The sequence below is a fragment of the Styela clava genome, chromosome 10 (assembly GCF_964204865.1).
Source record: "Styela clava chromosome 10, kaStyClav1.hap1.2, whole genome shotgun sequence".
Taxonomy (NCBI): domain Eukaryota; kingdom Metazoa; phylum Chordata; class Ascidiacea; order Stolidobranchia; family Styelidae; genus Styela; species Styela clava.
The window spans coordinates 17,691,649-17,705,638 of NC_135259.1; the positions used below are offsets into that span (position 1 = coordinate 17,691,649).

Here is a 13,990-nt window from a genome sequence, read left to right on the forward strand (position 1 = left end):
AAACTGTTGAAAAACAATATCTGCATTATCTTCGTTAAAAAGTATTCATATTTTATAGTATTTTCATTGAATTGATTAAAATCTGGAAGAATAAATTGCTAAGTGTTGAATGCGTTTTTTAAAAGTAATAAATGCCGACTATCAGATATATCATAAATAGACTATAATTAAAAGCCACATAGGCATTCTAGCATATGCATGAATCTCTCATTAATTCTAAATTGTCGAAATGGTAATACGATTTCGAATTCATGTTGAAATTTAGTTTTTGATGCTTTAATTATCTTTTAATTTTTGATGCAATCGAGTGACAGGCGGAAGGTAATCCTGACATGATTTCAATCACGTATACGAATACGAAAGTTGCTTTCCTTGCGTTGTTTTTTAATTAAGTCAAAATCTTCACTTATTAGAGTACAGAGCCAACTAGCGCAGTCATTCCTATCACGTACATATTTTCGTAGTCGTCATATTTTTCGTAGTTTTATTTTATTTTTTCGGCATCTACCGGGAGTCGGTATAAACGGAAGACACGTAGTAAATTATTGATAGCCTTGACTACTTGCTGTTAACCTTCCCTAATTTGTATGACGTAGCTCAAGGGTAGAAAAGATTATTCATGATTCACTCAATAATAGAAACGATTTTTCAGAAGAAAACTTTCAAACTGAAGATTTAAATTTCACTTCGTCATAACTGCCGGTTCCAAATAATGAACAAATTTGAAAAATATTCTCAATGACGTCTAAGGGACGGATATGGGAGAAATGAATTGTACGTACGATTGCACTTAAACAGTTGCAAATCAATATCTGCATTATCTTCGTTAAAAATTATCCATATTTTATAGCACAACTTTATTATATTCATTGAATTGATTGAAATATGAAAAAAACAAGCTGTTAATTAGCTGAGAAATGTGTTAAATACGTTTTTTTGGTACTCTTGAAGTATGCGCACCAAGATGTCGCATAACCTGAAACCTCTCCTGGTACACAACCTGAGTTCAGGTTGTGCGCTATCTTGGTGCGCATACTTCTGGAGGTCCCGTTTGTTAATAATACCAAATGCGGACTATGTGCTATATCATAAATAGACTGAATTAAAAACTATATAGGCATTTTAGCATACAATGATTAAAAGCTATATAGGCATTCTAGCATACAATTATATATAATTAAAAGTCGCATAGGCATCTTCGAAGCAATCGACTTACAGACGAAGGGTTAATCTTGACATGATTTTAATCACGTATACGGAGTGTGCTTCAATTTTGTTAAAAATAGACGGGTGTTTTACTTATTTAAAGATAGGATTAAAAGCCATGGTTTTAATCACGACATCGAATACAAAAGTTGTTTCCCTGTGATATTTGTCAAGTTAAATTGGACTGGTGTCTTACCTATTTAGATACAGAGTCAATTAGCGCAGTTATTCCTATCACGTACACAATGCTTCCAGTTTCAAAGATAAAAAGATTATTTTTGATTCACTTATTATTAGAAACTTTTTTTCTCAAAACTTTCCAACTGGAGATATAAATTTTAATAAAGTTTATTTTTAAACGATCGACTATTTTCATTTTAGTTCAACAAAGCAAACATGTCTTGCGGCTAATAAATATTTTGCAATAATTGAGTACGAAGGGCAAGTTGATGAGAGAAATGAAGACACACTTTTTGTATAAATGAACAAGATTAAACTGCTTCAATCACAGTTGCAACATCGCACTAACACTGTGGTTACTAAACTTATGCTGTTCTTGTATAAAGTTGTTGGTATAACAAAAAGTTGAGTTATAGGTTATGGCTACAACCAATTGCACACGCAAGGATAGATATGATGAATTACGGGCGTAACAAGGGTTGTTAGAAACAATTGGAAAAAAATTATAGAATATTATTGCCTAGCCCGCCCCGCCATATGTTTTAAGTAACTGATAATTAATTTTTTAACAGTTTGAAAATACATACATCATGAACATTATCGGAGTGACTATATTGCTTGGTTTGACTTTGTTTCACTCAGCAAACACGCTGCGTTGTCTTCCCTGTTATCAACTTGTGCTCGATCCTGAGGGAAAAGAAGTTAAAGTTAAAAGAGAATGTCCAAAACTAAACTGCCCCGGAACCGAAGCACCAGACGTTTGTCAGTAAGTGCATTCCTGACGCATTTATACTACACCTCTACTCTTAAAGGAATAATAAACTTTTTCTTGCGATATAAACAAGGACAAGCGAAAATATTTTTTGAACAAAAACCGATTTGCTATTGTAAACAGTTTTTATTTTATTTTCATTACATTAGACTTCAGCAAAGTATGTGTTGTCCTAAATTTCAAGCTTTTTTTTGTTCGATTTTGTTCAGCTGTTGTAATAGATGTGCTAAACAAAAAGATGAAACATGCGGTGGTGACTTCAATATGAATGGAGATTGTGAAAAAGATTTGAGATGTGTAACACTACAAACCAGGTACAATCCCGACGGCAGTTTTTTCCTAGCACCTCCAAACAACCGAGGAGGAAAATGCAAAGATTCAGGTTAGATGACATAAAATAACGAAATGAACCAAGATACACTACAATTTTTTTTTCACCATTTGCTATATAAAAGTTAGTGGTCGTCGCAAATAATGCACCTTTATGCTTGTTGCTTATTTATATAAAATTGTAATTTTAGCTGCTCCTCTTGATTGCATGGAAGTTTGTTCAAAGACGACTAATGCCAATAACGACCCAATTGGAATGGCAACACGAGGTAGAACGGCATTTTTTGACTACAAAAAGCCGAGTGAATCCTATTCACAGGGAACGTGGTTTTATTGTGATTGCAGCGATGGAGAAAGTGGAGATGGATGATGGATGGTATGTCATACTTCATACAGTTTTTCGACCCTTTCCCGTTTCCTTGTTTGTATTTTTCCTATTATTTGCTTTCTTTTTCACACTTTTCACGAGATTCGATTTATTTTTTATCCATCAGGTTATCCAGCGCCATCATCTAGACATGCAAGCATTCGACAGAGATTTGAGAAGTTACATCAATGGATTTGGGATGCCAACGGCAGACTATTGGATGGGTAAGGATACATTTTATCAATTATGTTATTAATTTATAATACTTCTGTATAGAACAATAAATCAACTTTGATGCAATTAAATCACCATCTTGCTTTTAGGTTTGAAAGCAATTCGCCATTTCACCAGTACTGTTCCACATGAACTGAGAATCACTATAAAATTAGTGGATGGACGACAATTCACGACTTATTTTGAGTAAGTTAACGCTTAATATATAATTTTTCAAAAATAATTGAACATTGAAGTAATTTATGACTTTTTGTGGAAAAAACATCTTTTTATTCAATTCAATTGTCTATCTAAATTCTAGATGTAAAGTCTAATTCACTCTCATTGGTGTCAAATTATTATTTCCTTCTATTTCTAATCATTCGCTCCCGCTAAATCTAGATCAGGGGTTCTCAACCTTTTTCCTTATGTGGCTCCCTTTCGTTGCACAAAATTTTCATGATTCATTGACTTTTTATGCAAGCACTACAAAAAAAGCAAACAAATATGCTCGCAAAAATGGACACTTTTATTTCACTAATAAAAATATAATAACCCCTCAGTTGCCACTAAACAATATATTGTATATCAATTTGGATGAGCATGTATTATTATACAATCAGTTTAGGGATAAGGTATCTTGACGCAATCGTTCAATGTTTTATTTAAATTTATTTACAGCCAATTCACCATTGGTGACGAAAAGGAAAACTTCAAACTGAGGGTAACTCCAACTACTGATCAAACAAGTGTTGATTTTGCTGCCATGCACAATGGCATGGAGTTCACAGCGCGTGATAGTGACAACGACCGCTGGAGGGATGGAAATTGTGCAAAATCGTACGGCGGTGGTTGGTGGTTCAATCGCTGCACTGATTTCAACTTGAATGGAAAACTCTATGGAATACCAATGTTCATAAAGGACGTCGGTGACGAGGATGGTCCAGACCGTATCACATGGGATGCTTGCAAAGGAAGGAAAATCATCCAGACCGAAATGGCGATAAGGCCGTCTCTACGATATCCACCAATCTTATACAACTAACTTTACTACAATAGTCAAAATCCATACTTGGATATCTATATTTTTACAAAATTTAGGTTTAAAACAAGAATAAGTTAAATGGTTTATTTAAATGTATGCTTTTGTTATAAAAGTGTATTTTTTTACCCATTGTCATTCCCTGGACGCCCATCATTTTAATCCCAATAAACTACTACTACCAATCATTTACAAATTACTTGAAACGATAATTAAAATCCATACTTCGATATCTACATTTCACAAAATTCAAGTTTCAAATTTGAGTATAAGGTAAATGTTGTTAAATGGTATATTTAAAACATGTATGCTTTTGTTGCTATTGTGTATTTTCTTATTATCGCCATTTCCTGACCGCCGATCATCATTTATTTACCCCCGATAAATTACCTTGCCTACTTTCAAATTGAGACATCTCGTGTCTAATTTTAGCCTAAAAATTTGAACACTCTAAGGATATATATTCTAAAATGATTTTCGTCCGTTGTCCTTGAATTGTAGCAATACGCAACACTTGTATCAAATGTGGTACAGATGATCTTTGTTTATAAGTGACTTTAGTATAGCTTTTATAGAATAGATTTTATAGTTTAAACTTTCAATCGAATCGCCCGGAGGCAATTTTTCTCTGTATATCGTGTATATCAATAAACTTGAGTATAATATTATTCTATATTTTGTTCTTTGGTCAGTTTTGAGAGTTCTTTCGAATGGATTTCAGATTATATAATAGCACATACCATGGTCGGCATTATATTTGATTATCAAAAATACAATTTGGAAGAGAAATAAAACTGGTTTAACTGGCTATTTTAGAATCCAAATAAATGAGTGAACATACATCAATCAATTTTACTTTGGTCGCTTTTACATAAAACATAACGATACAAAATAAACTACAAAGTTATTATTCAGAAGTAGGGCTGTCCAAAATCGAATTTTTTTTTATTTGAATCGAATATTTTCGCCGAATCGAACCGAATATTATTGCGCAATTGTAAATCTGTCTCTATCATACAATAACCGCCTGCCTTACAATGTTGTAGTAACGTATGTGCAGGTAAATCTCACTTACTGCTGGTATTTTGCAATACTATGTTTTCAGATTTATGAAATGAGATCACATGCTTGTATGAACTGGTCAAAAAAATGAGAGGACTTCAAAACTAGGGTTTCGAAAACTGTTGAGTGTTGATAGTAAAAATTACACTATTCACAAATTGCATTCTCAATTTTAATGTATTCAGTTTTAATAGGTCATGTAAGTAAAGCATGTAGATGCTATTTTAATCCTATCATCACCAGTCTTTTTTTTTTGTGTAATTTTCAGCAAAATGTTAACAACCATTAAAATAGATAAACTGTTGCTCAAATTCAAAATTGCATTTAACAAATTTGAAGCTAGTTTGATGACAATATTATTTGATAACTATAATATTGTTAGTCTACGACAGCCATCAAAATGCAAGAGTGCAATTATTTGTCTTGGTAAATGGATGGATAATACAGTATTGCCATCATACGATATTACAAATTACATTGAAAGAAGGTATTGCCATCATAAGGATCCCACAATACCTGTTTCTGCTTTGAGTTGCCTGTACCATGTTCCTATGATAACTAACTCAATAGCTTCAAATCGATTTTATTTATAGAACTATTGTTTTCTAAGATACTAAATTGCCCTTTTCTCCTTGTTCTCTCTCAAAAACGTCATTGCCGACCATTGTAGAATTTGTGTGTAGTGGAGCATGTCTCACTGAACCCCGGTTCATTGTTCACCATAGCAAAAAAAAATATTTCAGACCATCCCACGTCGAGATCAGGAAAACACATGTAATCACCAACATTATGAATATTTCCCATTGGAGTAGAACTAAAAAATACTATACAGTGGTTTGTTCTCTGGGAAAGCCTGAAGTAGAAAAAAGAAAAAAGATTGATATGGCAAGATTTTAGTTTGAACCTTCCGAAACTAGTTTCATCTCATTGCTTGCGTCGCTATGCACTGCCGCTGGCGATTTGCAGGGATGTTGTAACTTGCCGAAAGGCGGATTCAAATATCGACCGCGAAACTGATTCCGAATATAGCATGAGTGTGAGAGATGTTTTTTCCACTGTGCCTCATGTCCCACCTTCCCCTACATACGTAGGCTACTTAGCACCCATGCATTTATCAATGTAGAATGAAAATTACTTCTCGCGATTGTACAGTGTTCAGGACAAAGTGAGATGAACAACACTAAAATTGCCAGAACCGCTAAAAACAATTATTAGATTAAACGAGGACAAGTCGGTGGAAGCCCAGAATCCCCGCTTATACTTAAGGTGGCCCGAACTCCAGCAACACGTTATCATCCACGCAAAATTGCACCTAAAACGACGGCGACCCTAGTAGTGTGCCTTCCACCTGAAGTCCGGATTGATATTTGTTTCCATGTCATCAGCGAAAAACGCGCCGTCGTTGAGAAATTTCTAGTTTTTTGCCGTTATCTCGTAAACTATCTCAAAAATTGCAATCCCAAGATATCTACCTACGCAGTAGTGTGAATACTCTTTTTATTCAGCCAATTTTATCTCGGTTATTCATATAAATTAGAAGAAGTGTTAGGAATTTTAGTAAACATGATTAATTATTTGGCCCGACTGAAGGCGCCGAACGGGTGACAACTACGTCAATTTAGTCCCGTTTCATACAAGTAAATCCCACTTTGCCACGAACAAACCGTGCATAGAATTGCCTATTTTTCAATACTCTTGGGGGCTTCTATTTAATGCGCTTCGCTGTCGTCCGGAGTGTTACTGGATTTTCCGAGCGTCAGTTTTGTTTGTATGTACATTCGTCCGATCAAATAGCAAATTCCCCGTTTCTACGCTATCTGCCGAAGTTAGAATGGTTCGCAGCCGTAATCTGACGCGGCAAGTTCCCCACACGAGATTTTCCGTTCTCTAACAAAGTAAAAAGCATTTGCCTTCGTTCCGGCCATCAATAGCTCTGCCAATGCTGGCGGGTCGCACCAGCTTGTCACGCCTCAGCCTAAGTCATCATGAAACTGATTGGATCAATATGCCATTCATACGTATGAAACTCTCAACTTCATGTACTAAACATGTTACCACAAACACAGCTTCTGCGTGTTTTTTCTGTCAAATATTGCGGATAAATTTTAGTGTCCACTTTACGGATAATGCAGATGCATTAGGTGGGGAAGTCATATATTATTTAGCTACACGTATTAATAAGTATAACTAGTAAGAGCAAATTTTTCTGGTCAGTATAAATCTGGCAAGGTAGAATCGAAAGTTAATAACTCTTTCCTTGTAATTAATGTATCGGCGAGGTCGTAGACCAGTGGTTCTTAAACTTTTTGAGCCGCGCCCCCCTTTGAAAAATTTTATGAACTTCGCGCCCCCCTTTTTGCTTTGGAAAAATGGGCAGGTTGGTTTATAGTAAGATGGCGCTGTAAGAGTGTTTGTCTAAGATTGCGCAGGCATAGAACGTATCGGGGTACAATTTTGCCTTTCACTGTCGTATGTATGAAGCCATACACAAATCATCATACTGGGCATCATACATTCTCGTTTTCCCGCTCAGTTTGCAATACCTAGTGAAGTCAACTTAAATTTTACGTAAAATTAAACACGCAATAAACATATGCTCTTTGCGCTTTAAGGTATTTTCTTGCATATACGTTTACGACACGTAAAATTTCAATCGTTTACTTCGCTATTGAGCAATGCAAAAATAATTCATTTAAAACCTTCGAATAGGACAGCTGGGGTTCAAGATGGATTGAGCCTGATAAATATGCTAGATTGATCCACCATTTTCTACACATCTTGTACTGGGCGAACTTAACATTTTTATTATGTATTAAATTTTTTTGTAAATTTCGAAATCAATATGGTTACCAAAAAATTGAGTACTCAAGTAGTATGTGTACCAGGTTATGGTAAAGCCATAACTTTATTCCAATCTTCCTTGTTTTAGTTCTTCTAAGAGTTCGGGGACTGTCTGTGTTAGCCAAGTGAATATACTCCATGCTCATAGGTTTCAGTCTCTTTACACAACTTGATGCAAAATAGACAAACAAAATTAGTAATCGCCATATTGATACACTTTTTTCTGGAACGCCCAAAATTGTTCCTTCAAGGATCAAGGCTCCGCGCACTTGATTTTTACATTTATTTGAGCTCTGCGTATTAGTCACCCGGCGAAGAACACATACGAATTAGTTTTGTCAAGTTCTATTATCTGAATGTGACGGCGGATAGACATAATGACTTTGTTGTAAGATGTTGAGCAGGAATGACAAACCAAAAAATCGTTAGGCCACGCATTGTAGCGGTACTTATGCCTGTTAGTTTGAATATAGAGACGAGCACAGGTGTCGGACTTATTGTATAGCCTACGTCTCACGATAATTAAAGAATAGTATCACACCTATAAAAAGTCTATTATATTGCGTCCAGTTCGTGAGTATAACCTAGTACCAAAATTATTTTAATAAAATTTTCAAATATCAGAAACCTCCGTAGAAAATCACCGTAGAGTCCGCTATACAAGTATGAATACTGGTGACATAAAAGGCAAAATTACATAGAAGAGAGCTAAGTGCAGTAGTAAGTTAATATGAAGCTTAAAACTGTTTTGCTGCTGCAGTGACTGAGTGGGATATAGCTGCCTTAAATAGGGCACTGTTAAAAAAGTCAGTTGAAGTACGTTTGAATATCATTCTACAGTAACTTCAATACTGTTAAAAGGTGACAGTAGTTGAACGCTCAAATAGCATTTCACCGTAAATTTTTAATAATATCAAAAGGCGTCAGTTGTTGAACGTAGAATGTAGAATACCTATTTTTTTGCGATCTTGCGAATTTGTTATCGCCGTTAAAAAAATTCTACTATCTGCTATAAATTTCCAGAAACAACTTACAACTTACAACTTAATTTAGTACTTATTAATAATATCTTTAAATTATATTAGTAAATCAAAAATACATATATATTCATCGCCCTGCTTTATTAATAATATTATTGTGATCGTTTTAATCTGCGGTTGTGTTGACGAAATAAAAGAAATACTACTCAGAAAATATTATGACAATCCGTGGACACAGAAATACGTGGTAAAGTGGCCGAATATATTTTGTTCTGATTTGTAATTTTGTGAATTTGACAAATCTGAGCTGTTCGTACAACACCTACGGCAGTACTGTGGGTACCAATATGGAGGCAGTAAAGCAAAGAATCCTAAGGAAAGAGAAGGGAAATGCCCTGGTGTTTTCCGTTTTATTTTTAGTATTTTGTATTGCCGCCTTTCAATTTAGAAAATATAGGTTGCCATCATTGACACCCACCAGAAAAAAAAATATTCCCCGTTGTTCTAACTCGCGAGAAACACCACCCAGGTATCTATTGACGCGTGTGCCGAATCGTGTTCTCGTCGGCAATCCACAGGTGTGAAATTCCATCGTTTAATTAGGCGACGCGCAAGTGACCTGTCGTCACCTGTTACCAAAACTTTCGAATAGTAAATTGCTATTCTAATAGTTGAATATTCGAATATATGCACAACCCTATACAATGACCAGTAATATTTGACTCGATTAATGTTATCTGAATAAACTTGCTTTTTATGTGTTATGTAAATTTTAACGTAAATCGTAACTTGGCTGATAGTTAGTTTCGCAAAAACGTTTACGGCCCGCAGTGAATTTCTGGCTCGTTGCGGACTCAAACTCTCTGCGGTCTCGTTTTAGACCGCGGACTCGGGTTGGGAAACAGTGGCTTAAACCAGGGGTGTCAAACTCGTGGGTTTTCAAGAGCCGCATGCATTTTGGGAATTGTGCAAAGGGCCGCAAACAGTTTTTGATATATTTTGATCCTGTATACTTTAAGCATATTTTCAGATAGGCGTAGTTTGTGACATATATTGTGATGCAATTAAAAAGCAGAATGAAGTTTTGTTATTTTCTTAAATTTCAAATGCCATTTAAATAATAATTATTGCATTTCACTATTATTGCAATTTTCTGTAATAATTACAAAAAAAAAAACATGTACAACTATCCAAAACACTCATGAACAAAATTTTGGCAAGGAAAGCATAATACATACACAAAAAATGTCTTAATCTAAATATATGAACCTTGAATTTATAAAAATACTACAGAATAAACTCACTGTTTTTATTACATATGTCTTGGCGTTCTGCATCAATTTTGTGCCACAAGCTTACTAATATCAGACAGAAATGATTTTACAGTACCAACTCTAATTAACGAGCTCACATGATCATCGGTTAATCTGGATCGTTCAGAATGTTTGCTTAATTTCAGTAATGCAAAAATATTACGTTCATCATTTCATGTATAGATCAGTAAACAAACAAATGACTGACTTTTCGGCCACACATTTCCCGCCACGTTTCCTACCATTACGTGACGTAGGATCGCTTGAGTTATGACTGATATTGATTTTCAGTAACTAGGTAGTTGTATAATTATAATAATATACAAACACAAAAAAATTTCTGTTTGAAGTTGATCTTTAAATTTGTCATATTGACTTCTGAGCTTATTCTGATAATGGCTAATTATATCGTATTCTTTCATTGTACTAATAGAAATGTGACAAATTGAACAAAGTGCTTTAGAATTTCAAGAAATGCAGAAATATAGCGACTCCCATTTTTTTTAAAAAACACCACTTTCTTCTTGTACTTTGCGTTTCATTTAATCCCAGAAGTGTTCTTTTCTTTCAAGTTTTAGCTCAAGGCGTAAGCATATTTGGGTATTGTAATTTTCCAAAACTACTTTCAATAATTGTCTTTTTCTGTGTGAATAACCAATTTCACTTTAAAAGTTTTGAAAAATGTATTACATTTACATAACAAAAAACTTTCAAAATTTTACAATTATGGTTAGGCGTTCGGGGGCCGCATTGGAGGTTCTCTTCATGGGAGGCACCCCTGGTTTAGACTATAACGTAGTCATTTTTAATTGTAGCAATTGCCGTTTGTCTTAGCGTCTGAAACAATTTGTCTTGATGTTTTGAAAATAAGTTTTATTATATCGAAAGTGTAAGTGAAATATTGATTTATATACATATTGAATGCATGAGATACTACAGAATCCTACTGAGAATTTGCAATATTTCAGGGCTATTCGATTTCAAAATAGTATTGAGTTTGATTGCTACGGTAAAGGGTGGGCTATACCAAAATCTAAATCCATTGACGACACAAAGGCTTTTTGCCACGAGGGCATCATTAGCCTAGAATATTTATCAGCAATATTTTTCTTCTATTAACCTATCCTTGCATTTCGGAAAAACTGCCACGCAACAGTTTGTTGTTCTCAGGTCGATTCCTATCGCTGGCATAATTTTGTTCGGTTATAGTAAATTCATATGTAAAATAAACGCTGAAATAAACGTTGCACTAAACATTATTGATATAAGACGAGTTGTAATGGGTTTTCTGAAGGTCGCCTTGCAAATATGAGGCGATATAAAACTTAACCCTGCCGATTCACATGCTAAAATGCACCTATGTGTCAGCGCCTGCGTATTGTAATAGCGGGTACAGATAATTTATACGTCATTACATAATCGTTTTCCATCTAAAACTCTTTTTATTGAAAATGAATATACATTTATAGTTGTGATACCAAACAAGAAAAATGGATCAATTTTAGGCCATTACACAATTAATAGTTATTGTATTTATGTCTATATTAGCCTATATTTTCTTTGTGCTATTTTCCGTTATTTGACTCCTATTATGCTAATAGCATTGTCGGTGAACTGAGCTACACTGTTAAAAATTTTTACATGGAATTCCATGGCAGCAATTTTTATGGTATTTTCCGCTTAAAATTACTCAATTTGCCTTGTAAAAATTACAGGACAATCCCGTTTTCACAGCCCAAATTGCAGGGAATTCCTAATAATATTTATCTGACTTTCCGAGCTGATTTCACCTTAATTCCAAGTGAATCCGACCTGCTTTTCCCTGTAGAAAGTACACGACTTGCATGTATACTTGACATGGATGTTCGTGTAAAATGCGTGATAGAATTTCGCTGTATATTCAGTTACATGGAATTCCGTGGCAGCAATTTAAACTTGGAATTCCGTGTATTCTCTAAGTAACACCCAATCTTATGACAGATTAACTAAAACAAACTTAGAGAAGTTTATTCTCAAAAACGAATCACCAAAAAATTGAACATAAAAATCACAGGCACAGACAGGGGTGTGGTGACGACCCCAAAACTTTCAATATGTATTTAAGTGATTTTTGGGCATATTTTCCATCACTATATATGTCATCGAAATAACAAATTTCTCAGCATGCGCCAAGACTTAAGACAATTTACAAATACGACCATGAACTCAAGCTAGAAATCCTAATATTTGACCCCCATCCCCCCAAAAATATATTGTTTCCGGCTTCCAATTGGTTACCGTCCAAATCTGAAGAACAGTACATTATATTAATCAAGTTTGATTTTAAAAATTAGTGGATTTCCCAAAATCAGGTTTTCGTGGAAAATTTTAACAAAAAACAGCCAAAAATTTTTATTTTAATATAGTCTGAAGCGATTTTCTAGTGTTTTGATACTCCATAGCCGTATTCGTTGCATTCTAAGTAAATATCTTGAATAATTCAATACCAAAATATGTTGAATAACTTTTTGGCAAGCAAAAAGACTGAAAATTAATCAAAAAAAATTTCCAACAAGTCGATTGAGGTACTAATATAAAATAATAATAATAATATTTTAACAAAAAACAGCCCAAAATTTTCATTTTAATATAGTCTGGAGCGATTTTCTAGTGTTTTGATACTCCAGAGCCGTATTCGTTGCATTCTAAGTAAATACCTCGAATAATTTAATACCAAAATATGTTGAATAACTTTTTGGCAAGCAAAAAGACTGAAAATTAATCAAAAAAAAAAATCGATCGAAGTCGATTGAGGTACTAATATACATAGTCACCCATCACTCGCTCATTGTACCGCCATTGATAATGGACGTTCACAAATTCAATATGCATATTGAATACGTTAATGTCCTTTACAAATGACAGTACTATGAGCGAAGAATGGGTGACTGCATATGAGGACTTACTTGTGAAATCTACTTGGACTATAGTTCAAAATCTAGAAAAATACAACTTGTTCGATCGATTTTGATTTTTTTTTATTCAAGATGTCTTACATCGAATACAAAGAATATAACTATGAAATATCAAAACCCTAGAGAAGAATCGCACCAGACTATTACAATGAAAGTTTTCAAAACGATTTTAGGGAAATCCCCCATTTTCCCAAAATCAAACTTTGAAAAGAAAAAAATGTGATTTCCTTAATGTAAGCTAACAGGGAAACTAGGTAAAAAACTGTGAGTTTTTTCGTTACACAGTGTATTCGAAATTATATATAGTGAGTTCGCATATTTTAACAGTTGCATATTTTTTTCCGTAACCTCCGAACCTTCGGGTTGATCTCATGTCGAATTTTCTTTTCTTCAATTTTACTGTCTGCTCACCAAAATATCTGAAAAGAAAAGAGGGTGTTGACAACCCCATTATATCAAATACAGAGTTAGAGAAACACGCACATCTGGTCTGTTTTTTAACTCCATATAAAGTTCTAGTATAATGCTTGCTATTCAGCACAACTAATAATCCTCCACAGCAGTCAAGTTAGAATCTGAGTAGTTGTATGCAAAAAATATATTTACTTACCACCATTAAGTTGTCATAAAATGCTCAATAGAAGTTGTTTCAACCTACCTTTGAATGAACTCAAGAATGACAGCAGTCTTCTTTGGGTACACCAAAGGCAAAAATATGCCATGAATGGTA

General features: G+C 34.3%; 2 protein-coding genes across 2 annotated transcripts; both read left to right on the forward strand.

The window, feature by feature from the left end:
* Positions 1-1,905: 1,905 nt before the first annotated feature.
* On the forward strand, positions 1,906-2,874 carry LOC144428295 (uncharacterized). The gene is made up of 3 exons (XM_078117331.1): positions 1,906-2,152; positions 2,368-2,540; positions 2,680-2,874. The coding sequence occupies exons 1-3, from the start codon at positions 1,977-1,979 to the stop codon at positions 2,856-2,858; spliced, it is 528 nt and encodes a 175-aa protein (XP_077973457.1). The 5' UTR covers positions 1,906-1,976; the 3' UTR covers positions 2,859-2,874.
* A 108-nt stretch (positions 2,875-2,982) lies between these two features.
* On the forward strand, positions 2,983-4,778 carry LOC144428294 (ryncolin-1-like). The gene is made up of 3 exons (XM_078117329.1): positions 2,983-3,079; positions 3,179-3,275; positions 3,750-4,778. Exons 1-3 carry the CDS (start codon positions 3,007-3,009, stop codon positions 4,111-4,113), a joined length of 534 nt encoding a protein of 177 aa, XP_077973455.1. The 5' UTR covers positions 2,983-3,006; the 3' UTR covers positions 4,114-4,778.
* The last annotated feature ends 9,212 nt before the right edge of the window (positions 4,779-13,990 follow it).